Genomic DNA, 27,789 nt, shown 5'->3' on the forward strand with positions numbered 1-27,789 from the left:
TACATTCATTAAATCGAAAAGAATAACTTTTTTTGCCAGTACACTTACAGATTTCCACAACTGTTCATTTGCACCCATTTCCTGGATCCTCTCTTTCACTGCTTCCTCTGTGGCTAGTATGGGGCCAATGCTGTCACTCAGTAGAGTAGCCAGCTGGCCGAGGAAATCCTGGTGATGGGCTTGCTCAGGTGTGGTTTCCCAGCTGCAGGAATATGGAGGTCTGTCGAACTCCGATGTTAATTTTTCTTTGTGGGTCAAATCGTGTTGACATTTACCCCCAATGTCTTGCTCATCAATTGGTCCTTCAGAGTAAATAATGTCTCTCTCAAAGTTGGAGGCTTCACCATTGTCCTAAATGTAGCAACACAGAGATTAAACTTCCCGTCTGAAACTCAATGAACTATGAATACAGTAATAACATGAAACCTTAGGAGAAAAGACCCTTAATTAGAAACATTGAGAGTCATGAGTTTGAGGACAGTCTGGTCTATAGAGGGAGTTCCAGGATAGTTAGGGCTACAAAAAGAAACCCCGTCTGGGGGGGGGGGGACAAAAAGAAAAAGAAACATTAGAGTCACATAATAAACAAGGCATAGATTTAAAAGAAGGGCTGATAGTAGTAAGAAGTGGGAATTGAAACAGCCAGCCCCAAAGATAAAGGCAAACTCTACAGAGCATTCGAGCTCAATTGTAGAAAGAATTCAAAAGCTATCATTTTATTTTATTATTTTTGACTATTTTATTTATCATTATGAGAGAGGGGGCGTAAACCATGGTACCCATGGAGATCTGAGGACAACTTGCAGGAGTTACTTCTCTCCTTCCCTCACATGGTTCCAGGAACCAAACCCAAGTCATCAGGCTGCCACAAAAGGTGCTTTCACCCGCTGAGCGGTCACACTGGCTCTTTTCGGGTTTTTGAGAGAAGGTCTTGTGTAGTTCAAGCTGGCTTCAAACTGGAGATCCCACAGCTCAGCCTTCTCTAGTGCTAGGATTACAGCTAGCTGCATGCCACCATGCCCAGCTGGAGGCCACCGTTTTTCTAACTCCTAAGGAAACAACTGATCCAGGCCAGGGTCACCAATGAATACTGAAGCCGTTATGTAAAGAGCCGTTAAAGAAACGGGTGTTCTTATAAAGAATTATACTCAAGTAGAGCTGAAACTATAGCTCAGTGGTAGAGTGCTTGCCTAACACTCTAGAGGCCCCAAAACCAATCCCTGATACTGCAAGAAAAAAAAAAAAAGCCATGCTTATCGAATATATCGATAATGTAAATGAACAAAGTCAAAGCTCTTCCTCCTGACCTATTTCTATTGTAATTATGACAAGAGGAAAAAAGATAAACCCCGAGTGTTTTTTAATCAAAAAATATGTATTGTTGTGCCTATACGGCGTGTGTGAATGCGAACAGCACACGTTGCCGCAGTACACGTTGGGAGGTCAGAGGACAACTTCTGGGAGTTGATGCTCCCCTTCCACCATCAGATCTGAGGACTGAACAACAGTAACCGGACATTTTCAGCAAGAGATTTTACCAGCTGAGCCATGTCGCTGGCCCCGCTAAGCTCCTCCCGTGAGGGAGGGCCACTCGCTGAGTCAGCAAGTTCAGTTGCTGGGGTGGGGTGGGGGTTGCTGTCTTTGTTAGGTAAAACTGGGGGAAACAACAACAACAAAAAAGTAATAATAAGTTTATATCACTAAAAACCTATAGGGAAGAAAAGCCAGAACTTTGTGAATCCCAATTCTTGGAGTTTTTTTTGTTTTTTTGTTTTTTTTTTAGAAATGAGAGATTCATAACAAAAGCTCAAAGGGGGTAAGTGTTAAAACCAATTACTTGAGATGCAGATAAAAATCAAAGTTATTTTGAAAGTAGTTGCTGAATGTGTGTGTGCACTACACACACATGACTATGCAGATGTACACAGTGTGTGTGTACCTGTGTGATAGGATAAAAGGATAGATTATTGCTGGTGGCCGTGGTGCACGATTTAATCCCAGCCCTCAGGAAGCAGAGCCAGGCAGATCTCTGTGAGTTCGAGGCCAGCCTGGTCTATAGATCGAGATCCAGGATAGGCACCAAAACTACACAGAGGAACTCTGTCTTGAAAAAAAAAGGTAGATTATTGAATCTACTTTTAAAAAGCAACTATTAGTTTTAAATATTTTACATTGGATTGGATTTTTGTATATTGTATACAATTTTTGTATATTGATACAAATTTGAGAATAATTTTGTTAGAACATACTGTACACACATTTCTACTCTTGTTCAAGGTATTGTACCTATGCAACTCATTTAACACAATGTAATGCAAATTTCTAGTCCTTAAAAGTTATTACTACCAACTATTTAGGATAATAAGGAAATACAGGTTAGTAATTAGTCACCTATTACAATTGAACTTGTAGTTGTATTAGGTATGTTTTCAAGGTCAAACAGAGATATATTTTAGATAGACAGGTGGTCTTTAAACACTTCAGAGATCTACAGAATATGACATTTAGGATGTTTTAATAACATAGGTTCTTTTTTTTTTTTTAATGACAATGAGATGTGTCTGCTCCTGGCTGCACTTCAGAGAAGATAAAGTTTACTTTCTTTGTGGCAAAAGTTAGCCACTGGGCAAGAAAATGGCCTTGCCTCAACTCTTGACAGTATGCTGTCCAAATGGGACAAGCAGGACACAAAAGGACAGCTGAACTTTGCCAAGACAAGGTAGGACAGCCCTTCAGAAAATTCTGCTTCACAGATAAGTGATGAGGGAATGTCTTTCTGTATGCTTTGAATATATGATGTTCTGATTGGTTGATAAATAAAGCCGTTTGGCCTATGGCAAGGCAGCTTAGAGGCAGGCAAAAAAGTCAAAAGAAAGACAGGAAGAAGGCGGGAAGAGTCACCAGTGAGCTGCCCAAGGAGCAACAGGTAATGGGACGCAGGTAAAGCCATGGAATATGTGGTGATACATAGATTAATAGTTATGGGCTAATTTAAGATATAAGAGCTAACTAGCAAAAGACTTGAGCCATGGCCATGCAGTTATAATTAATATAAGCCTCTGTGTGTTTACTTGGGGGATGTGAGTGGGAGAGATTTTTTCCTGACCACCGGCAGGCCAGGGCACAGGAAAACTTCTGGCTACAGATAAGTCTGTTAGATATGCTAGACCTGTAGGCTGAAAATGGATGCCTCAATGCTGCAGAGGAACCTTAGGTGTCTCTGCAGGAAGCTAGCTGTTTCTGTCATTTCTCACATTTTTTGGAAGTCGCTTGCTTGCACTTCCTGCTTACTCAGTTAATATTATTTCCTTCTCGGGTCTCTGAGGGAGTTGAAGACTAGATAGTTATAGTTTTCTTGGTTAAAAAATTCAAAAAAGAAACTCACTAAAGAGGTGTAAAGTGTATAAGTTTGAAAGACATCAGAAGATAATTTTTGGTTGGTAAAACAAGCTAGGATAAAAAGTGAATTAGGTACAACACTTTGGACACACCAAAATAGGATAAATAATGGAATATTTTCTTTGAATTTGTCAAATATTAATGGACTAGACATTATTGATATAATTATTGCCTGTATATATTGAATATAGTTATTGTACTTATTGTATATAGCTTTTCTTATATTTGTTATAACCTCTTATTATTTTAGACAAAAAAGGGGAAATATGGTGATATTTTGTTCGTACTCTAACAAATAAAGTTTGCCTGAAGATCAGAGAACAGATTAAACATAGAGGACAGGCAGTGGTGGCATACTGCTGCAAGCCGAAAAACTATACAAAGTAGGATTTCAGCTGATTATGACAAAGCTAATACCTAGAAGTAGCCAAGGGCTTTCCAGAGGTCAAGCTAAGGTTCAAGGAGCCTTGGTGATATTTGGCTTTTGATTATCAGCCGTTTTCTGCTATGAGTTTCTTGTGTGCTATTGTAGCTTTTCCATCATTTATTGGGCACCATTTCCCCTCTACTAAAGGAATATTTAGATAATCTTGTGCTCTGACAGCTGTGCTCAGCCAGAACCCCAGTTCAAGCCTCCCTGTAATTATCATCATTGGCAGCATCTGGCCAGGACCATCCCCAGATGGAGGAAAGTACCTTATCAGAGATACCTCTGTACTCTAAGAACAGACTTAAACATCCAGGCTACCCATTTGAGAAGGCCTGGCGGATGTGCCAATTAAGCTTAACTTCCTCCTTTCCCAAATTTTACCTCCAGTTCCAGATCTCCCTTCAACTATCACCAGAGGCATCTAGCTGTACACAGGTTGCCTAGCGACCAAGCACACTTTCCCCCACCCTGCAGAAAAAATGGCGGGCAGATAGCTTGGACAGATAGGAGCCACAGAAACAAAAAAGGCAGTTTTATTTTCTCCCATTGACCTAGCAACTTATAGATTCTTAACATTTTCTACCAATCACGTTTGAGGTTATAGTTGAGCATGTAAGATCCCTCTTCTTGGATATTACCCGAATTTAGCCTTTAGTTAATTCATTCCCCATTGGTCACTTCCCTTTGGGGTTGTAAATGATAATTAATGGTTATTACCCCTCTATATGATTCTTATTACCTCTCCATTTGACCCTGGAAGCCTGGCTTTGCACTGCCCAGGGGATTACTGCTTGTAGGTGTATATATACCCGAACTCCCAGGACACGAGAGGACGGAGAAGAGAAAAGAGAGTGGAAGAACTAGACGGGTAAGAACTTGAGAGGAACAAACTGAGATGGGGAAGAACCAGGTTGTAGGGCTAGAAGAGAGTACTAGAGGAACGAGATGGAAGATGAGGAAGAGCCAGATGGGGAAGTACTAGCTGGGTAAGAACAAGCTGAAAAGGACCTAGATGAGGCAGAATTAAGATGAGAGAATTAAAGCCAGGCGGTGGTGGCGCACGCCTTTAATCCCAGCACTCTGAGGCAGAGACAGGCGGATCTCTGTGAGTTTGAGGCCAGCCTGGTCTACCAAATGAGTTCCAGGAAAAGCGCAAAGCTATACAAAGAAACCCTGTCTCGAAACCCCCCCCCCAAAAAAAAATGAGAGAATTAAGATAGAACTTAGAAGGAGTAATAGATAAATATAGAGAGAAATCAGGCAAGAAAGGAGCTAGGCATGAGAACAGAACTGAAGCTGGGTATACAGGATGTTATGCCAGAGGAATTAAAGCAAGTGGACTACAGAGCTCGGTGTGCTGAGATTCTATTTCCCGAAAACAGTCCTCGCCATTCGTAGTTCTCTCTCCTGAGTCCCTGGGATGTGTAATATTAAGGCTGGTCCCTCTCATCTTATACAAGAGCACACACCTTTAATCCTAGAACTTGGGACCTCATGCCTTTACTCCCAGTACTTGGGAAGCACACATGCCTTTAATCCCAGCACTAGGAAGGTTGAGACAGAAAGTGATATGGCAGAGAAAGGAATATAAGGTGGAGGAGACAGAAACTCATCGTTTTCGACTGAGGAGTTGGTGAGGCGAGAGGTGGCTGTCGCTTGTTCTTTGGTCTCTCTAATCTTTCAGCATTTACCCTGATATCTGGCTCCCGGTTACTAATAAGACCAATTAGATTAGTGCTATACCTGTGCACTCAAGGGAAGGTACAGAGGCTAGAGGGAGGTGTCAGGTGTCCTCTCTATCAATCTCTGCTTTATTCCTTGAGGAGGGTCTCTGCTGAACCTGGCAGCCAGAAAACCACAGAGATCATCCTGTCGCTGGTTCCTTACATGCTGGGGATACAGGCATGCCTGGCCACGCCCAGCTTGTTAACAGGTGTTAGGGTCCAGAGTCTGGCCCTGGTGCTTGCACAGTAAGTATTCTTAATTGCTGGACCATCTCTTTGGTCCTTGACTTTTTTCTACTGGGATCCCTCACATTAACTGGGTCACACACAGGTCCTTGTTTTACATTCTGATTGTGTAATCAACTGTGATGGTCAAAGAAGCTCACGGTAAACTTTCACAGCTCTCTTGACAACGATCGGCCTCCCCTTCTCTTTCATGTGTGCTTCCTCCTGGAATCCATAATGCCCTTGTCAACGACCAAAGTTGACAACCCAACAACACCTTAGCTTGTGATTCCGGTGTCTGGTCTTCAGCATCCGGAGACACGGAGCCCAGTGTATTCAGCCAGTAACAAGAAGTGGACTGCTCCGACATCTCACTTCCTCTTCTTCTCTCCCCACCAGTTGTTTCTCGGCTCCACTCCTCTCCTCCTGATCTTTCTGTAAAATCACCTTCCAGTCCTCCATGCAGACCTTCCACCACTGGCGTCTGGTCTACCATGCTTCTTTAGATTTTCCACTCACAAGAGAACGGGCACCCTGCCCCAAACTCATCCTTTTCTCCTGGGGCAACAATCAGGTCATTCTCACCTTCACGGGGAAAATATCCAAGGAATCTTCTGGTCCTTTCAGATTCGGACAAGGAGAGAATCTGCTGGAGCAAGGCGACCTCTTCTCCAGCTCTGCCCTTCGACCCGTCCTCTCTCTTTCCACCAGATGTTCTCTGTGTAGGACAGCGGTGGTCAACAATGCAATGAAACCAGATGGACCAGTTTTCAAAATGACTAAATACATATACATTCCTGACACGGTTTCTCTGTGCAACAGATGTTCCCTTTTCCCAAATTATGATACTCTTGTATCAAGTTTGGAAAAAAAAATATCTAACCAGCACACCCCCAAATCTGATCAGGACTATAGGTTTATATATGACCTGAAAACATAAGATTAAAGGTATGTTAGAAAACAGACCAGGAAATCTTACCTTAGGCGGTTCTCGAGGTCTGTAACTCGCTCAGTTAGGTCCCAGTTGCCTCTTTCAATATTCTGAGAATTTGTGTTTTTCAAAATCTTAGCTTTCATTAGAGAAGCAATAAGGTCCTGGAGGTTCTTGACGTCATCTCTCAGGGACATTATCTGTAGCGACTGCTGGGCATTACTTTCTTTGTAACTCTCTAACTCGGTCTTCATTTCTTGCAATGAAGTTTCTTTTATGAAAATCTTGTTTTGAATATTTCTCAGCTAATGAGAAGGGGATAGAAAGTATTACTTAAAAAAACTTACCTTGCTTTTAAACATTCGTGATATTAAGTTACTGTGAATATAAGTTATATATCGCTAGAGAATAAAATGAAGCCTTTCAAACCTATTCCTTAATAGTATATCTTACTGTTTAAAAGCCCTTGAAGACAAAAATACAATGGCACTGTATGTTTGAAATAAATAGTTTACCAGCATGAAAACTGCTTGAGCCTTTATATTTCCCTAACTCCTAACTACAGGAATGATGGATTTGGAGATTTCAGTCAGAAAGGGGCAATGCTTTAGCCTTAGATGGCTTGCTTTCTGGTGTGTGGCTCACAGGCATGTTCACAGGCCTGACTTGGTTTCCGATCTTATTTGTGCTGGTGGGAAAAATAGAGGGGGAGAATTCAGAGGAAGAGCAAAGATTAAAAAGGTGCACATCTTTAATCCCAGCTCTTGGGTGGCAGAGGCAGGCAGATCTTTGTGAGTTCAAGGCTAGCCTGGTCTACATAGTGAGTTCCAGGACAGCCAGGACTATGTAGAGAAACTCTATCTCAAATAAATAAGTACAAAGATAGATAGATAGATAGATAGATAGATAGATAGATAGATAGATAATAAATAAATAAATAAATAAATAAATAAATAAATAAATAAATAAATAAATAGGTTAGCTGTATTTTTAGACAGATAAAGGAGAGAGATGGCTCGGTAGTTAAAAGTGCTGATTGAAGTTGAAGTTTTCCTATGTCCCACCTGGCCTGTGGTCAGGACAAATCTCTCTCGCCCACCAGTCCTGCAACCGCTTGGACCCAAGTAAACACACAGAGGCTTATATTAATTAAACTGTATGGCCTAATGGCTCAGGCTTCTTTCTAGCTAGATCTTACATCTTAAATTAACCCATTTCTATAAATCTATACCTTGCCACGTGGGTTGTGGCTTGCCGGTATCTTTATATCTTCCAGCATCTGACTCAGCCTTCCTATTCCCAGAATTCTCCTCTCTCTTTGTCCCACCTCTGCTTTCTGCCTGGCTACTGGCCAGTCAGCATTTTATTTATTAACCAATCAGAGCAACACATTCACAGCATGCAGAGCAATATCCACAGCAGCTGATTGTACTCCCAGAGGACCCAGGTTCAATTCTCAGCATCCACATGTTGTCTCCCAACCATCTCTAACTCCAGTTAGGAAACTGATACCCTCTTCTGGCCCCCATGGGCACCACGTATGCATGTGGCACACAGACATGTGTGCTTGCATGCAAACAATTATCACATAAAGTAATAAAATAAAATTTAAAAATATTTTTAAAAGACAGATAAAGGGGAGGAGAGGTCATAAAGTTCTGAAGAGAAGCAAGAGAGATGGTTTACTAGAGAAGAAGCAAGTCCAAGAGGAGCAGAGGTCAGTGAAGGAAGAAGGAGACCAGGGGGGTGTGGTGGCCCACACCAGCAGGAAGGTCTGAAGTGTCCAAGGCCAGACAGGTCTACATAGTGAAAGCCTGTCGATAATAATAATGATAATGGTAATAATAATAATAATAAGGCAAACAAACAATAAATAAGGCCACAGTGACAGGTCTAAACTTGTGCTCAGGTTCCAGATGAAAATGTTTAATGACCTTGACTCATCAGCCACTGATCCCGGGGTTGAAATCCAGCTGCGTCTAGTTAGGTTTTCCAAACACTGATTTGGTACTGGATTTCACTGGTTCAAAGGTCTACATGCTGGAATGAATCTACCCGTCCGTTTTCAGGGCTCTTCCTCTGAGGTGCACCATCCTGAAAGAGCATTACACATGCTGCTGACTAGTCCTCCAAGGCCTGAGAAGCTCAGGCCTGCAGAGCCCAGAACCACAGGCAACCCAGAGGACAGCCACAGCGCAGGCTGACTACTGAGGCATCTCTCCTCTCTCCCAGGACAGGAAGGGCCACGACTTAGTAAACAGCCACTGGCTCACACTCACGTGATCGCTGAGCTCCACCAGCCATACCTGGTCAGAGCTCCAGCCTACTTCCTGCAGGCAAGCATGTGAGAAAGGGATCACCATCATTTTGTTCCCCATTGATTGTCCAGATCTACACCTCAGGGCTCCCAGACACCCTGCCATATCTAGATCTAGTCCCTGCTGTATTTGCAGACTGGAAATGTGTATTCCATAGTTTCTTTGTGTTTCTCTTCCATAGATGCTTGACTGTAGGGAACAAGTGACATCCTGAGCTACAGAAGTTCTGAGTGAGTGCGCATTGTTTGATGAGCCCGCCATGCCAAGGAGCAAGGAATCAGACCCACCCCAGGTTCAGAAAGGAGGCAAAGCCTTGCTCTGTCCTCGGAGTGTTTATGAAGAATTGACCAGTGTGTTAAAAATTAGCAAGTGCAGCAGCTTCATCCCTCTGGATGTTTACTGCCTGAGAGGATGCTCCACTACAAAAACCCATGGGGACCAGCTAAATCCTCCTCCGAGTGCTGTAGGTAATAAACACCCTGAGGCTTCAGATTGTTGTAGTAATAGGTGCGGCTCCATTAGAGCATGCACAGCTACCTGACCTCAGCTGTTCTGTCTGTATGTCTGTGTGTCCGTCATGTCTTCACTCCCTCACCACTCCTAGTCAGAGATGCAGACCCCATTCATGGGGTTAGAGGTGCTTGACCCAACCAACATCTCTGGGGTTGCTAGTAAATACAATACATGCCTCGTTTAAGATTGACAGTGAAGCCGGGCGGTGGTGGCGCACGCCTTTAATCCCAGCACTCGGGAGGCAGAGCCAGGCGGATCTCTGTGAGTTCGAGGCCAGCCTGGGCTACCAAGTGAGCTCCAGGAAAGGCGCAAAGCTACACAGAGAAACCCTGTCTCGAAAAAAAAAAAAAAAAAAAAAAAAAGATTGACAGTGAATGCCTTTGCAGCCTGTGAAACTTCACGTCTAGGCGGGGCCAGCATTTGTGGAAGGCGCTAGAAGAATGTGCATCACATCCAATCCCAGTCTGTGGTGTGGTTGCTTATGGCCAGCATGAGTGACACTGAACATGGCCTTGCATCCCTTGTGTAGAGCACCAAGTTTGGCTGGCAGTGGTGGTGCACACCTTTAATCCCAGCACTCGGGAGGCAGAAGCAGGTGAATCTCTGTGAGCTCGAGGCCAGCCTGGTCTACAGAGTGAGTTCCAGGAAAGGCTCCAAAAAGTACACAGAGAAACCCTGTCTTGAAAAAACAAAACAAAACAAAACAAACAAACAAACAAAAAAACCACACCAAGTCTATGGGGGTAAAGGAAAAACAAGCGCCAGATCAACAGTGACTTCATTACAGCCCAGGAGAATGCCACCGACATCCTAGACAATACAGCTTCAAAAGTAGACATGTGATGGCAAGCAAGTGACCTTCGGAGACCTGGATGCATTCCTTGCTGCACTGAGCTGCACTCAGCAACTGCAGTGGGCCGCTGTGATGATGGTCTTCTTTGGGACAGTCCTGAGGGGCTGAAGGGGAGCATGACAGTGGGGACACCTAGAGCTGTGTCAGGTTAGAGACAGACTGGACGTGGTCCACAGGCCTGCCATAGTCTCCTCTATTTGCCTGGCCTCGCACTCAGTAGAGTCCCCTGTTTTATTCAGGAAGTCCGCCTCCTTGCACACAGGGTAAAAGCACCCGTTAATCTTGCAGAAGACCCAGGCTTGGTTTCCAGCACCCAGTACTGTGGTGGTATTCTAATTGTACTGAAATGTGATTTTGATTGTATGTTAATAAATAAAGTTGCCCGGGGGTCAGAACTATTAGAGCCATAGAAAGAGCGTGGCGGTGGTGGCACACACCTTTAATCCCATAGATCTGTGTGTGTTCAGGGATACAGCCAGCATTGGAGACATATGCCTTTAAGACCTGGGGGGCTGTACATACAGACAGTAATGAGGCAGTCACATGTTTGGGTTTACAACCAATGAGAAGGCAGAATGACTATGAAACGACTTACACACAGGGAAATAGCTCTCTTTCGGGAAGCTGGGACCACGGCAGGAGGAAGGGTGAGATTTTAGCTCTGAGCTCTGACCTCTTGGCTTTCTCTTTTACATTGGTTCTATGTTTCTGATTTAATAAGACGGTTGGTTACATCTACACAGTACCACATGATAGCTCACAGCTGTCTGTAACTCCAGTTGCAGAGGACCTGACATCCTCTTTTGGCCAGAGATGCATGCAGGCAAACACTCATACACATAAAACAAAGATAAATCTTTAAAACACGTTGAATTTGTATTCAACTTCCAATACTCAACTTTCTATGTTACCAGTGACTTCTTAACTCATTACCACTGCAGCCCACCTATGCAAGAGTTTTATATCAATACCATATTCCCTGAACTAGTCCACATGATCACCAACTGAATAGGCTCGTATTTATCCCTTCTATATCTGGCCTCACCCAAATATAGATCTCTTGCACCTGTTTCTCCGTTATAGGACAGAAACACATTGCAATTATTTTTGTATGTTATACAAAGAGATAAGGTTAATTATAACCAAAAAATTGAAATGCATGTAGTGAAGAGGAAAACTGCCTTATCAAGACAATTGGGTCCCTGTGGCACTAAATGGTAGGTGTCTGAGGAAGGCAAAGATGACTCACGCTGAGGCTCAGGTATCTTATTGGAACCACTACACTTCCTTTTATAACATTAACACGAGGATACCATATAATAATAACTGCCACGAAATTTTTATTTTGAGACAAGGTCTCATTAGGCAATCCAGGCTGATCTTATACTCGGCATCTTATTTACTCAGCCTTCTGAGCACCGGCTCTATAGGAGTGTGCAACCATGCCTGGCTTGCATTTTTTTACTTTTTAAACTAATTTATTTATTTATGTGTGTGTGGGGTGGGGCGGGGGTTGGGAGGTGCCTGCCATGGAACATCTGCAGAGCTCAGAGGACAACCTGCAGGAGTTGGTTCTCTCTTTCCACCACGTGTGTCCTGGGGATCAAACTCAGGTTGTCAGTCTTGACAACAGGCACCTTCACCCAGTGAACCATTTCTCTGGCTCTGGCCTTGATATTATTAAATTAGAAAATGCTGATAAGAGTCATGAAATACTTCTGGGGGGGGGGCTGTAGTTGGAGATCAAACTCAGAGACTTGCATATTGCCCAGCATGCACCTTACTACTGAGTTACCTCCATAGGCCCTATGTAGACCAGGCTAGCCTCTGAAGTAATCCCCCTACAGAACCCTACTGAACACTGGGCTTACAAGTGCACATCACCTCACCTGGCTGGAACACTTTTTAATGGATATGGGATCTGAAACCAAGTCAAAATGGCCCCACCAGAACCCTTTAGATGTTTATATGTCCACAGAGAGTAGCTTCAAAAAACAATACTTCAAAAGTCAGGTGTGATAGTGTAGTGAGCCAGACACTGTGGTACATGGCTATTGTCTGAGCTACTTGGGAACCTAAAAAGGAGAATCAATTGAATCCACGAGTTCAAGGCTATCCAGGACCACATAGTGAGACGCCATCTCAAAACAACCAAAGAAAATCTTTGAAATTCTTGAAAATGATTTACATATTTTCTTTAAGCAAGGTACCCACAAACCTTTCTTGGCAGTTTGGTTTAAAAAGCTTTTTAAGGGTCAGAAAGATGGCTCCGCAGATAAAGGCATTTGCTGCCAAGCTCAGTAACCTAAGCAGTGTCCCCAGGACCTACATGGTGGAAGGAGAGAACTGACTCTCTCCAGCACTCGGGAACTGAAGCAGGAGGATTGTAACTTCAAGGCCAGCTTGAGCTACATAGCGAGAGCCTATCTTAAACAGTGAGCATAGACGTCTATATTCACAGAATGTAGTTCAGTTAAAATAGAGTGTTTGCCTTACATACACCAGTGGATGAATACACACACACACACACACACACACACACACACACACACACACACACACCAACTTACTATTAATAATAATAATAATAATTGCATCCACGTCCAATCTACCAGAACCCCAAACTTTTCAAGTGTCATTATTAAGTCACACTGTAGAGAAGAAGGATGACGCTGCACGTTCTCGCCACCTTCCGGTTACTGTGGTGCGTGCCATGGCCTGTTGGGCAGAGAGGAGAAGTCCTGGATCCTGAAGGCAGATCTTTACTAATGTCCCTTTGTGCAAGCACGCCTTCCTCCCCTCTCCCTATCGCTCCCTCGCTCGCTCGCTCCCTCGCTCTCCTCATCTCAAGCCTGTCTTTGTTTTACTCACTTCCTACCCAGAACAAACAAGGAGTCTACCCCATGCTGCAGGAAATCTGATCTCTCGGGAGCCTTTCCTCCTGGCGCCTTATCAAACTTGACAAATAGGTTATATTTTGAGTCTGGCTTGTTCTGACATCTTGGCAGCCCATTTACTGTGTTATTAATTATAATGGTGATATGGAAAAACCTATGCGCCGATTATTTTGTCAACTTGACACCAGCTAGAGTCATCTGGGGAAATTCCTCCATTAGACTGCCCGTAGGCAAGTGCGTGGGGGCATTTCTTGATGAATAATTGATGTCGGAGGGCCCAGCTCCCTGGGGGCAGTGTCACCCCTGTAGAAGAAAGCAGGCTGAGCAGGTCATGGAGAGCAAGTCAGTAAACAGCACTCCTCTACCTGCGGCGGTGGTGGCGCACGCCTTTAATCCCAGCACTCAGGAGGCAGAGCCAGGTGGATCTCTGTGAGTTCGAGGCCAGCCTGGGCTACCAAGTGAGTTCCAGGAAAGGCACAAAGCTACACAGAGAAACCCTGTCTCGAAAAACAAAACAAAACAAAAAACAGCACTCCTCCATGGTCTCTGATTCAATTCTTGCCTTCCGGTTCCTGCCCTGCCTTCCCTTCATGATGGACTTAGGATCTCTAACACGAAATCAACCCTTTCCTCCCCAAATTGCTTTTGGTCATGATGTTTATCACAGCAATAGAAAACAAATTAGAGCCAGGCATGGTGGCGCACACCTTCAATCCCAGCACTCAGGAGACAGAGGCAGGTGGATCTCTGTGAGTTCAAGGTCAGCCTGGTCTAAGAAGGGAGTAAACTAGAGCAACATATACATATTTGTTTGAGTTTGGGGTGTGTGTGTGTGTGTATCATATACACTCATGTTCATACGTTCATGTGTATGTGGTGAGCATGCACAAGTGTGTATGTTGTAGAGGTCAGAAGTCAATGTCATCTGTCTTTCTCAACTCAATTGCTCTTCACTTTGTGTTTTAAATTTTTATTATCATTATTGTTATTGTTATTGTGTGTGTGTGTGTGTGTGTGTGTGCACATGCCGTGACATACGCATGTGTAGAAGTCGGAGGGCCATTCTGTGAAGTCTTTCCTTCTCCCTCTTTACATGGTACTGTGGTTTGAATGAGAAATGTCCCCTAAGGCTCACATATCTGAACATTGGTCCCCCCCTTCAGTGGTGCTGTTCGGGGAGGTGACGGAACCTTTAGGAGGTAGAGCCTTGCTGGAGGAAGTACGTCACTGGGGGCGGGTTTTGAAACGCTAGAGCTTCCCTGCACTTCCTGTTTGACGTCCGCCTCCCGTCTGCTGTTGAGATGTGACTCTCGGCGCTCGGCACCTACCACATGCCTTTCCTGTCACTGTGGATCTCTAGTCCTCTGAAACTGCAAACTAAAATAAACCCTTAAGTTGCGTTTGCTCATGGCATTTTATCACAGCAACAAAAAGGTAAGTAATATACATGGATTCTGGAGATCACACTTAAGTGGCCAGGCTCGCACTGTTAGGAGCCTCTGCCGGCTAAGCCACGGGGCCTTTCACCTTAATCTTTTTTTTTTTTTTTAAAGATTTATTTATTTATTATGTATACAGGATGTATGACTGCAGACCAGAAGAGGGCACCAGATGTCATTACAGATGGTTGTGAGCCACCATGTGGTTGCTGGGAATTGAACTCAGGACCTCTGGAAGAGCAGTCAGTGCTCTTAACCTCTGAGCTCCACCCACCTTAATCTTTTAAACAAGGTCTCTCACTGAACCTGGATCTCACTGTTTGGCTAGCAAACCCCAGGGTGCCCCTCTCTCTGCCCCCTGGCCCTGGGATTACGGGTGCACACCACAGCACCTGGCTTTTGAAAGGGGTTCTAAGGATCCAAACTCCGTTCTTCACACTTGCATGACAAACGCTTGGACCAATGAAGACACCTCCCTGGTTTGTTTTTGTTTTTTGAGACAAGGTCTCATGGAACCCAGGCTGCCCTCAAATTGGCTTGTCCTTTTTCAGTCTCCTAATACTGGAGTCACAAGTATGTACCATCCCACACAGAGGCAAATGTACTTATAAAATGTAAAATAGAAAATAGAAAGGAATACTAAATACACATAGAAATCGGTACACATAGAACTATATACACACGTACAATTTTGGTGGGGCTGGGCATCGAATCTAGGCCTTGCACAGGAAAGGCAAGCACTCTACCAGCCGAGTGACAACCCTAGCCCCTCGTTGCTAGTTTTGTGTCTTCTTGAGTGAAATCTGGAATCAAGCTATTGGTAGATGAGAGAGCAGAGACGAACTTAGAGTAAAGTTAGTAACTTTACTAAGAATCTTGGCAGAAAAGGAATTAATAGAGTGTACCCCAAGTTAGTATATTGAAGTTGTAATCCCCAATACCTCATAATGTGACTATATTTCTCTCTCTCTCTCTCTCTCTTTCTCTCTCTCTCTTCGGGTTTTTGAGACAGGGTTTCTCTGTGTAGTTTTGGTGACTGTCCTGGATCTCGCTCTGTAGACCAGGCCTTGAACTCACAGAGATCCACCTGGCCCTGCCTCCAGAGTGCTGGGATTAAAGGCATGGGCCACCACCGCCTGGCGTGACTATATTTCTAACTTAAGTAGTTAATTTAGCCAGGTGTGGTGGCTCATGCCTTTAGCCCCAGGAGGCAGATGTAGGCAGATCTCTGTGAGTCTGAGGCTAGCCTGGTCTACAAAGTGAGTTACAGGACAGTCAGGGCTGTTACACAAAGAAACCTTGTCTCAAAAAAAAAGAAAAAAAAAAGGTTTTTTGATCATTAAGGTGGTCCCTAATCAGGGGCTGGAGAGATGGCTCAGTGGTTAAGAGAACCAGCTGCTCCTCCAGAGGACCCCGGTTCAATTCCCAGCACCCACATGGCAGCTTACAACTGTCTGTAACTCCAGTTCCAGGGGATCTGACACCTTCACATCAATGCACATAAAATAAAGTTAAATAATTTTTTAAAGGTGGTTTAATTAGTAAAAAATACTAATCCAGTATGGTTGATGTCCTTTTTTAGAAAAGTATTATAACAATTTGTGTGTGTGGCATGTGGTAATCAAAGTTTGTTTTCTCTTCCATTCTGTGGGTCCTGGGGATTGAACTCAGGTCACACACACACACACACAACAGGAGAGAGAGAGAGAGAGAGAGACAGACAGACAGACAGACACACAGAGAGACAGACACAGAGACAGAGATGCTTACATGTATTTATTATTATGCCACAAATTTTTATTTACTTTTAAGATTTTTCTATTTTGTGTCTATGTGTGATTTGTCTGCATGTATATCTGCATACCACATGTAGGTCTGATGCCTGCCTGGTGTCTTGGCCAGAAGTGGGGGGTCAGATCCCCAGGAACTGGAGTTACAGATGGCTGTGAGCCACCATGTGGCATTGGGAATTGAACTCAGGACCTCTGGAAGAGCAGTCAGTGCTCTTCACTGCTGAGCCATCTCTCCAGGCTCTATGTCCTAAGTTTTGAGCATGGAATCCCACAAGCAGTATACTGACTTCCAAAGCTGCCTGTCAACCCAGAAGCCCTGAACTAGGCACCATCCTCCACAGGGGTGCCAAAGGCAGACATGAATCTCAACTGTGCACCTCTGATGAGAGGGTTTGATGTGGAAGGAAGGAAACCAGGTTAAGATAATGCCTTGTGCCGTCAGCAGAAATGTCTCTCCTAACCGTTCGCGGAAGATGTAATTCCTCAGTTTTGTTTTCCTAAGCCATATACCTCGACTAAAAGAGTCTTGTTTTTCACCAGCAAGCTGGCAAGGTCAGGGCGGACTGGGTCCGCTGCCTTTATGTTGTATATGACTGGGTTCCTGGTAGGACCCACTTCAAGAGGTGGATCAGAACAGGCCTATAACGAGAAACGGCCAGTTAACTAAGCATGCGCCCTGCAGATCAAAACCCACAAATGTTACAGCTCCCTGCAGATCAAAAGCCACAAATGTGGGGCTGGAGAGATGGCTCAGAGGTTAAGAGCACTGGCTGCTCTTTCAAAGGTCCTGAGCTCAATTCCCAGCAACCACATGGAGGCTCACAACCATCTGTAATGAGATCTGGTGCCCTCGTCTGGCCTGCAGGCATACATGCAGGCAGAACACTGTGTACATAATAAATATATAAATCTTTAAAAAAAAAAAAAAAACAAACTCACAAATGTTACAGCCCACACAATACAGCCCATGCAATACAGCCCACACAAACACTTGCAAGTAGTGGCAAACGGGACTCCACTTTAAGATAATAGATCTGAGGTACGGCCCTAGCAGACCCAACAGTTTCCAGGAAAATAGCGAGTATCACACTGACCTAGAAAGCCGCTTTACGTTCTTCTAACCTTAACACTTACCTGTCAATAGTTCCTATTTCTAAGAAGCAAATGCAGCCTGTCTGAATTGTGTGCTGTGATCTCTGAGAGTACAGGAATCAAGAAAACCCCTGGAGAAATTTCCACGTGTATCTAATAACGCTATAGAGGGCCGGAGAGAGGGCTTAGAGGAAAAAAGGGCTTGCTGCAAAGCTCGGAGTCAGGAGTTCAGACTCCTGCAGCCTTGTGACAAATCACAATCCTGAACACAGCTGGAGCCTGCACTGGGCAGGTGGGGGTGGAGACAGGAGGATTTCTGAGGCTTGCTGTCTGCCAGCCCAGACAAAATAACAGCAACAAAAACCAGGAGCTCCAAGTTTAAGGAGTGACCCTGCCTCAAAGGAATAGAGTAGAGGAGAATGAAGGAGGTATGATACCCAACTGCTCTTCTGATCCCCAAGAACATGTGAAGATGCACAGAGATGTACACATATGTGTACATACACCACACACACTTACACGCCAATACATACACAGTAAGAATTAAAAAAAAATAGTTTCTGGAGAGGTAGCTCTTGCGACTCTTGCAGAAGACATAGGTTCAATTCCCAGCCCCTACGTGGTGACTCACAACCATTTGTAACTCCAGTTCTAGGGGATCAAATAACCTCTTCTGACCTCCAACAGCACCAGGCACACATGTGGTGAAAATACACACATGAAAGCAAAATACTCATGCACATAAAATACATCTAAAGAGAAAAAGAAGAGGGAAGTAGTTTCTAGGGGCTAGAGAGAGATTAAGAGCGCTTGCTGCTCTTCCAGAGGATCGGAGTTCAGTTCCCAGCACCCGAGTGGGGTGGTTCACAACCACCTGTGATTCTATTTATAAGAGATCTAACTTCCTCTTATGGCCTCCGAGGGCACTTGTATTCACTCATGTGTGGACTCAGACAGACAGACAGACAGACAGACACACACACACACACACACACACACACACACACACGTAAAATAAATATTTTTTCTTTAAAGTAGCTTCTAAAAAGAAAAGGAAAGGAAGAAAGATAATGGAAACCAGGCATGGTGGCACACACTGCTATCCTAGCACTCAGGAGGGGGAGGTAGAAAAATGAGAGACATTCAAAGTTATTCTCAGCTGTGTGTTGCATTTGAGAGCAGCCTAGACCTGAGACAGACAATTACACACAACAATCAAAGTGATCCCTCACTAATAACACGGAAACTGGAAAGCAGCAGAATGGGATCTTTAATGCACTAAGAAAAATGTAACATCTTCCGTCCATTCCAAGAAGCACACATTTTAATATTTTCCTGTGTGTGTGTGTGTGTGTGTGTGTGTGTGTGTGTGTTTCCGTAGGTACTGTCCGCCTTGCTTTTTGACATGTCTCTCACTGGCTTGTTGCTCATCCAATAGGGATCTGCCTGTGCCTGCTCTACAGGGCTGGGATTATAGACACATTTGGCTGTGCCTGTGGGTTTCATGTGGATGCCAGAAACTGATCTCAGGTCCTCATATTTACGATACAAGCGGTTTACCAAGTGAACTATCTCTCCAGCCACCCACATTTTCTTATCTGGGCAGTTGGGGTGGGTATCTTAAAGTAGAGATAGCTTGTTTTGTTCATACTTAGCTGGAAACATACTTTTAAATTTACAATAGCGCATAAAGTTACAGTGTTTCCTAAAAATCAATGAAATATCGGAACTGTCATCTAGTGTATCATACTGAATTAAATTATGGTTGGGTGTTTATTTGCTTGAGACAAGGTTTAACTATACAGCCCAAGCTGGACTCAGACTGTGACCCTCCTGTCTCCCAAGTACTTGGATCACACGCCCAGTTTATGTTTTAAGATTAAGAATAGATGCTGGTGGTGGTGGCATATGCCCTTAATCCCAGCACTCAGGAGGCAGAGGTGGCGGATCTCTGAGTTCAAGGTCAGCCTGATCTACAGAGCAAGTTCTAGGACAGCCAAGAACAGCTAAGTTTTCATAGAGAAACCCTGTCTCAAAAAAACAAAACAAAAACAAAGCAAACAAAAAAACTTCTAAAGATGAAAGAAAACAAACTCACCAAGTGTGAAATAAAAATAAAATAAAAAATATGGAGAAGAGACGCTAGATGCTGTGGCTAGTGCCTAGAATTCCAGCATCCAGGAGGCTGAAACAGGTGGATTGCTGTGAGTCTGAGGTCAACCACAAAATGTTACCAAAAAAGTGGGGAGGGAGTACCAAAAGAAGAAGAAAATAACAGTAAATGATGTGAGCTAAACTGTCCTACATGAGGTAGAAAATAAAGACACTGGGCAGAAAACAAAGGCTGTGCTGGAGGGATGGCTCAGTGGTTATCTCCAGGGCGGGTAGGGTCAGAGACAGGAGTGCTGAGGTTGCTGGTGTTCAGAGAGACACTGACTCAAAAGAACAAGGCAGAGAGCGATGGGGAGGCTACTGGACTCCCTCCTCAGGCTTCCACCTGCCCATGCAGACTTGGTCACACAGGCACATGCGTACATAGACCACACACAGTTACACACATGGCAAACGTAGAAAACACACACGCACGCACGCGCACCGCCCCCCCCAGAAAAGCAGTGTGGTGGCTTGAACAAGGAATGTCCCTCCACTGGTCTCAAGTCTCAAGCATCTGAACACATGGTCCCCAGTGGGTGGCGCTGTTTGGAACCGTACAGGGGGGGAGGGGAGAACAGCACTGGGGGAGGGCTTCGTGAATGGAAAGCCTCTTGCCGCTTCCGGTGGGACCTCTGCTCCATGCTGGCGGTTGAGATGTGAAGGCTCAGCTTTCTGCTCCTGCCCTCGTACCTGCTGCTTGCCTGCTTGCTGGCTGCCGTTACTCCCCACCGTGACGGACTCTTGCCCTCCGGAATCATGAGCCAAAATAAACTCTTGGATAAGTTACTTTCTGTTGGGGGATTTTGTCGCAGCATTCGAGAAGCAACTAATACAAGCAGGTTTTTTTTCTTCCCCCTTTCTCTTTAAAATTCTTTTGATTTAGAGACATAGTCTCACTATGTAGCCCTGGCTGTCCTGGAACTCACTCTGTAGACCAGGGTGGCCTTTTGCTCACAGATACCTGGCTTCTCTGCCTCCCCAGTGCTGGGATTAAAGGTGTGAGACTACATTCAGCACAGGAGCTGCTTCTTCTTTTTGTTAAAGGGACATACATATATTAAGAATGGAAAGAGAAGTTAAAATATAGGCTCAAGTATAGTACAAAGTTTAGTGCTCAAGAATTCAAATGACTAATAAAGATTTTAGTTAACTATGCTACGTGTATGTGTGTGTGTGTGTTAGTATAACAGTCTTTATTGTTTGAGAAATTCACAGATGCATATAACGTGTTTTGATCAAATCCACCCCAATAGTAAAAGCTTTATAGCTGTGAAAATAATATCATATATTGTATAACTTCTACACTAATAGAAAAGGGGAAAGACATGCAAAAAATAAACACACAAACACACACAAGAATCAGACTTGGTCATGCTGAAGTGAGAAGGAACAGACTACATGGGATTAGATAGAAATGTGGCCATTCTTTTGAAACAGCGTCTCATGTATCCCATACTTGCATCAAACGCCATATGCAGCCAAGAATGACCTTGAATTTTGATCTCCCTGCCTACACATCCCAAATGATTGTAAGAGTATACCACCATGCCTGTTTTTGTTGTTGTTTGGTTGATTGGTTGGTGATTTTTTTCTAATACAGTGCTGGGTATCAAAGTCAGGGTTCTGTGAATGTTGGGCAAGCACTCTACCAATTGAGCTACAACCCCAACCTTAAATAATAACATTAATAAAGCTCCTCTTACTCATCCAGATGGCGGATGACACCAATGCATTGGAAGAGCCCCGAGGATCCAGAGGACCCTGAGGCCCAGGCTTCGGAGACCTTGGAAGCTTCCCTAGTTGTACTGGAGGATTCAGCAGTGGTCTTATGAGCCGTAGTTGTGGTCAAGGCCATGGCCATGGTCAAGGCCGTGGAGCTCGTAGAGGTAAAGCTGAAGGCAAGGAGTGGATCCCTGTCACCAAGCCACCTGGTCAAGGACATGAAGATCAAGTCCCTGGAAGAGATCTACCTGTTCTCCCTGCCCATTAAGGAATCTGCTATTAATTGTATTTTTTCTGGGAGCTTCCCTAAATTTATGCCCATGCAGGAGCAGACTTGGACAGGCCAGTGGACCAGGTTCAAGGCTTTTGTCATTAACTGGGCACTACAATGGTCATGTTGTTAGCCTTGGTGTTAAGTGTTCCAAGGAGGTAGCCACTGCCATCTGAAGGATTTATATATAGATGTCTGGGGAGAGGGAGACATTTTCTTCAGTGATGTAACCACAGATAAGGTGCCCATGCACCTGTAAACTAACCTATTGAAAGTCATTGGGTCACACACACACAAAAGATAAAAATAGAAAGGTCAAGAGAGGGTAATGGGGGCATGAATATGAGATACATATGTACCATGTATGCAACATTATAATGAAACCTATCATTATGCATAATTTATATATATTACAAAGCATTCTTAAAAGTTGAGAACCGGGCTGGAGAAATGGCTCAGAGGTTAAGAGCACTGGCTGCTCTTCCAGAGGACCCAGGTTCAATTCCCAGCACCCACATGGCAGTTCACAACTGTCTGTAACTCCAGTTCTAGGGCATCTGACACCCTCACACCAATGCATATAAAATAAAGTTAAATAATTTTTTTTTAAAAAAAGTTGAGAACCACTAATGTCAAGTAGGAATTTAATGGGTAATTAATTTATGGTTTTACCCTTTAGAATCCAGTGGACTATTACAAATTGGTGGAAACCATTTAAAAATTATACATATATCAAAACAGATCCATCACCAAACCAAATAATCAAGTCACAGAAGGAAAAAAAACAGCTAGGTTTGTAGTGCCTATAATTCTGGCACTTGGGAGACTGGGGCAGGAGACCAGGAAGTCAGGGTTATCCTCTGGTAGGCTATTATGCCATTTGAGGGCAGTCTTCCCCATTGCACACAGCTGTAATCTCAGGATTTGGGAAGTGGAGGCAGGAGGATCAGAATTCTTCAAGGTAACCCTCAGATACATGGCAAGTTTGAGCCCTGGGCTACATGATACCCTGTCTCAAAAATGATAAGTGTGATGCATTATTTGTGGTGGAATTGACACCACATTACATGCATGGGTTACATTTGTGGTAAATAAAAAAATTATTCTAGGTCGTGGATAGATGGTTCCATGGGTAAAAACACTGGTAGGATAAAAGGACCTGAGTTCAAATCTCCATACAGTGCCAGAGGTGGTAGTAGGAGCCTGTAATTCAAGTGCTCCTATGGGAAAATGGGAGGTAGAGACAGGGAGATTCAGGAGGCTTAGGAACCAGGCAGAGCAGGATGGGAGGGGAAGAGATGATAAAAGCCCGTTGCCCCAAACAAGATAGAAAACAGAGACTGACACCCAAGGGTGTCCTCTGACCCCATAGGAGCACCATAGCAGGTACGTTCCCGCGTTCACACACAGAAACATGCATACACACACATTGTACACACACATGCAGAAAAGAAGAACTCAAGCTGGCCGTGGTGGCGCTCACTATCATCCCAGCATTCCGGGGGGCAGAGACTGAAAGATTGTCACAAGTACGAGGCCAGGCTGGTTGACATAGAGAGTTTTATAGGTTGTCCTGGGCTAGCACAGCAAGGCACTGCCTCAAACGGACAAGAAATTAAAATGTGGGGTTAGTGGGCAGCTCAGGGGTGGGGCCCTTCCCCTGGTGTCTGTCTGTGAGGCGCTGCACTGCATCCCCAGCACTGGGGGAGATTTTAAATGTACAAGGACGGGACACAGCTCAATGGCAAAGCACTTGGCTGGATTCAAAACTATAGGTTCAGTCCCTAGCGTCTCCATAACCTGAGCTATAAGAAATCTATGAGATGACAATTTTACGGTGCTGTGTTATAGTTAAACCCCAAACTAGATCTTAGGTATACCTGCTCCCAGAGAAAATGTGCTATTTCCTTTTATTTTACTTTTGAGACAGGCTCACTGTATTGCCCAGGATGGCTACATATTTGTGGGCTCTGGTGGCCCTCCTGGTGACTCAGCCTCCCAAGCAGCTGGGATGACAAGTAGACACCACTACACACGGCAATACGTTTCTTGAAATCTGGGTCTCAAAGCCAGGTGTTTTGTGTTATGATTTCATAGTTAAGCAAAGTTAATTGAAACCAAGATCATAACAACTATTAATATGAAGTTTATACTGTTTATAGTAATTATAAAATACTGAAAATGGCAAAGTCCTGTTTTTGTTAGTTTTGAGACAAGGTCTCATGTAGCCCAGACTGGCTTCAAACTTACCATATAGCTGAGAATAACTTTGAATTTTTGACCCAGTTGCCTCTGATTCCCAAATGCTAGGATTGTGGGCATGTGTACCACACCTGAGGATCCAGGCAAGCATTCTACCAATTGAGCTATTTATCCAACCACACCAAGTGCTTTTCAAATTCCCAGACATATTCAGGAGCATTGAGATACTTGAAAATAATTCAGCCACTAAAGACTGAATAACAGTATCATTTTGTATTGTATTATTTAGTTGAAAATTCTAATTAATGTATAAAACAATGGTTTTCATCATGACATGTTCCTATTTGTGTACTTGGCTTATATTATTTATTTTTAATGTAATGTGTTTCTTTTCCTAATAAAGACACTAACTAGGCTAGTCTTCATTTAAAGCCACCATGGGGAGAAAATATAATATTTCCCTAAATCTCTGTTCTGCATCTTTCCAACTCTCAGCTCAGGATTCATCCTCTAGCAATAAGATCAGGACTGGGTGGACCTTTCTGGTGCTCTTCAAAACATCAATGGAAGGGCTATCATATGCTCTGAGAAGATATTTCAATTCCAGAAAAATTTCCATTAAGGCCATGAAACTGGCCAGTAAACCCAGTTGTACCATAGTGTACTAGACAGATAGAATTGGATCATCTGGGGTCGCTACTAAATTAGCTAAATCAGTGTGGCAGCTCCCAGGTGGGGTTTCCTCATCTTCGAAATAATGACCAGAGATTCTCTGCGGGTCTTTCCTTTGGACTGGGAGTCATGGGCACCGGTAAACTGAACTACCAAAAAGGCAAACCCACAGCTTATTGGAGGTTTCCTGAGATCCAGATGTTCCCCTTTTTCTTGTTCTGGGGTTACACTGAGGGATCGGCAGGGGGAGGGGGCACCAGATGGCTCAGCAGGTACAGGGCGCTTGCCGCTAAGCCTGATGATCCGAGTTCTGTCTCTGGGACCCACACGGAGGAGGGAGAGAACTGACTCTCACAGGTTGTCCTCTGTCCGCCAAGCATGCACAATAAACATAATTTACGAAGTGTAAGTGGGGGAGGCCTGGCAGATGGTCTACCTGTAATCGCAGCACTCGGGAGACAGAGGCAGGAGGATCAGGGTAAGTGTGAGAACTGCCTGGCTACAGAGTGTCGGGTCAGTCGTGTATACAGTCTCAAACAAATCAAAGAGCCAGGTGTGGTGCCCCCCACCTACAATCCCAGCTCTTCAGAGGCTGACGCAGGAGGAGACATAAATGTGAGGATAGCCTGGGCTATCCAGTGAGACCACATCTCGAAAAACAAAGAGTGGAATGTTGTTTAACCTTTTATTTATTTATTTGACATTTGTGCTGCAAGCTGCAGGGAAACATAATGGAATTCAGCTACTGTCACAAAAGTTTCTACTTGGAAAGGTCAAGGACTTTTCCGAAGGTCAAGTCATGGCTTAAGAAGTCTTGGTGATATTTTAGCTTTTGTATATATATTAGCCGACTCCTGCAATGATTTCCATGTTTGCTATGTGTGCTTCCAAGAACTCATAACAGTGTATTTATCTGAAATACCTAACAAGCATCCAAGGCCAAACGATCTCCTGAATTAAGGTAAATTAAGCTCAGACCCTCCATTCTTATACAGCCTTAGTGGTATTTATACCAACGTTATAGACTCCTAACATTTTACCTAACCACTTTAAGGAATGTAGTTTGAGCACATAAATTCCCTTTTTGATATATTAAGCTATTTTAGCTCTCAGCTGACCTCCTCCTTTACCACTCCCCTTTTGGGTTGTAAAAGAAAGCCTGAGGGTCACTGCCTGAGGAAAACTCTTGTCTGCGTTTATGACCCTGTAAGAATTCAAGCCTGGTGACCTTGCTTTAGCTAGAGCACTGCTATTGCATGGGTATAGAACTGTAAACCTCAGAGACTAAGAGAGGATTTTGACTGGAGAACTAGAAGAATGAGATGGAAGATGAGGAAGAACCAGATGGGGAAGAACAAGATGAGAAAGACCAAGATAGGGCAGAACTAAGATGAGAGAATTAAGATAGAACTTAGAGGGGACAGCAGATAAAGGTAGAGAGAAATCAGGCGAGAAAGGAGCTAGGCACGAGAACAGAGCTGAAGCTGTGTAGACAGGATTTTATCCCAGAGGAATAAGTAGACCGACAAAGAGCTCTGTGTACTTAGATTCTTTTCCTGAAAATAATTCTTGCTGTTTGTAGCTTCTCTTCTGATCCTTAATGCTATTCGAGACATTTGTGTGTGTATGTATGATCGGGCATGTACCCCAGCTTGTGTGTGGTCAGAGGACAACTTTCGGGAGTTAGTTCTCTCCTTCCATCTTGTGGAAGGAATCAAACGCAGGTCATCCAGCTTGTACAACAAACTCATTTACCTGCCAAGCTGTCAACAGACCCCTGAGTTTATCTTTTGTATCATTCACTAGCAAAGACCTGCTAAGTACACCAGCAGACGGGCAGCCAGGAGTAACCCTCCCTTTCTTAGGCTAGCTCTCAACAGGGCCCAAGCCATATTTTACTTCCTTCTGTAAATGGGGACAAAATACCAGAGTTCAACTCACCACTGGGACATTTTCCCGAGCTGATAGATGTGATTGGTGCCTGGCTTCTGATGGCTTCACCTCACAGGCCTCTTTGGTTTGGCTATTAGCAAGCCTCCCTGGATCTGAGTGAGTTAAAGACTGGAGTGGCCTTGACATGCTGGAGACACAGGAAGCATGAAGCCGACCCACTGACCGTGGCCCCGGTGCTTCCAAGGGACGATTCTGTATAGCACTCAGCAAGAGATGATGAGGCCTGTGCAGAACCAACCGAAAAGACTGCCAGAATGTTCCAGTTGTGTCTTGGCTCTTAGTCAGGCCTCAGGAGGTGCCGCCTGCTGAACTTGTTTCTTGGAGACAATGTGGACCTAGTTTCTGAAGAGAGTGTAGAATAGTTGAAGTGTCATTGGAATACACACACACACACACACACACACACACATACACACACCATTCCTAATGCTACGCATGAATCACAGCTTTATGACCCTTGAATTTCCCTCATTTTCAATTTTTCAGTCTATCAGAAATGGCAACTCTAGCACTCAAGAAACAGCCAAACCATAAAAAACTCAGCTATGAATTGATAATGTGCATACAATAGTTTATAGAGCTCTTTATGCCCCAGAGGAAAGCATAAACGTAACCTCATATTACTTTTTTTTCAGTGTTAAGAATCAAACCCAAGGTCCAATGGAAGTTGAGTTCTATCTAAGATTATCTAAGGTTACAGCTTACTCTCTTTAACTCTTTGAAAACCCACCCTCATAATCTCTGTGTGTCTTACATTCTCACATGACATATAGCTTGCTACGATTCACTTATTAGAAAGAACAAAGCATATTTTTATTTTTATTTTTTTTTTTTTACCATATCACGATCAGGAGAAAACCTCAAATCCAAGATCAATTCCCAGGAGACACCCTAATGAGTGGGCGTCCTGCACAAAGACCAGTAGAATGTTTGCACGTCATGGAGACCGTTGCTAGGTGAGCACATCACAGATGAGCAAGGAAGGCCAGGGACCCTCCCAGAGTGGCAGTTAGCCTGTGGTTATTGTCCTAGCTAGGAAGTAAAAGCGCAAAGCCTTTCCCACCAAGGATTAGTGAGCAAAACAAAGCAGCCGAGCAAACCAAAAGCAATGCTTAAGAAAGTGATCCTACCAAACTGAACAAGCACACCATCAAACATGAGGATCCTGTTATGCCCAGATTGTGACCCCAAAGAGTCCACA

General features: G+C 44.0%; 1 protein-coding gene across 1 annotated transcript in view; it reads right to left on the minus strand.

Annotated features, from left to right (window-relative positions):
* Nucleotides 1-27,510, minus strand: part of LOC114697734 (coiled-coil domain-containing protein 170-like) — a 41,508-nt gene extending 13,998 nt beyond the window's left edge. Inside the window, exons 1-5 of the mRNA XM_037210631.1 lie at nt 27,426-27,510; nt 26,577-26,930; nt 6,758-7,014; nt 6,364-6,496; nt 49-351 (exon numbers count right to left, since the gene is read on the minus strand). Of these exons, the coding sequence (XP_037066526.1) occupies nt 49-351; nt 6,364-6,496; nt 6,758-7,014; nt 26,577-26,714 (831 nt within the window). The 5' untranslated portion in view covers nt 26,715-26,930; nt 27,426-27,510. The remainder of the gene's footprint in view (nt 1-48; nt 352-6,363; nt 6,497-6,757; nt 7,015-26,576; nt 26,931-27,425) is intronic.
* Between the last annotated feature and the right edge of the window lie 279 nt (nt 27,511-27,789).

This window comes from Peromyscus leucopus, chromosome 14, assembly GCF_004664715.2.
Source record: "Peromyscus leucopus breed LL Stock chromosome 14, UCI_PerLeu_2.1, whole genome shotgun sequence".
Classification (NCBI taxonomy): Eukaryota; Metazoa; Chordata; class Mammalia; order Rodentia; family Cricetidae; genus Peromyscus; species Peromyscus leucopus.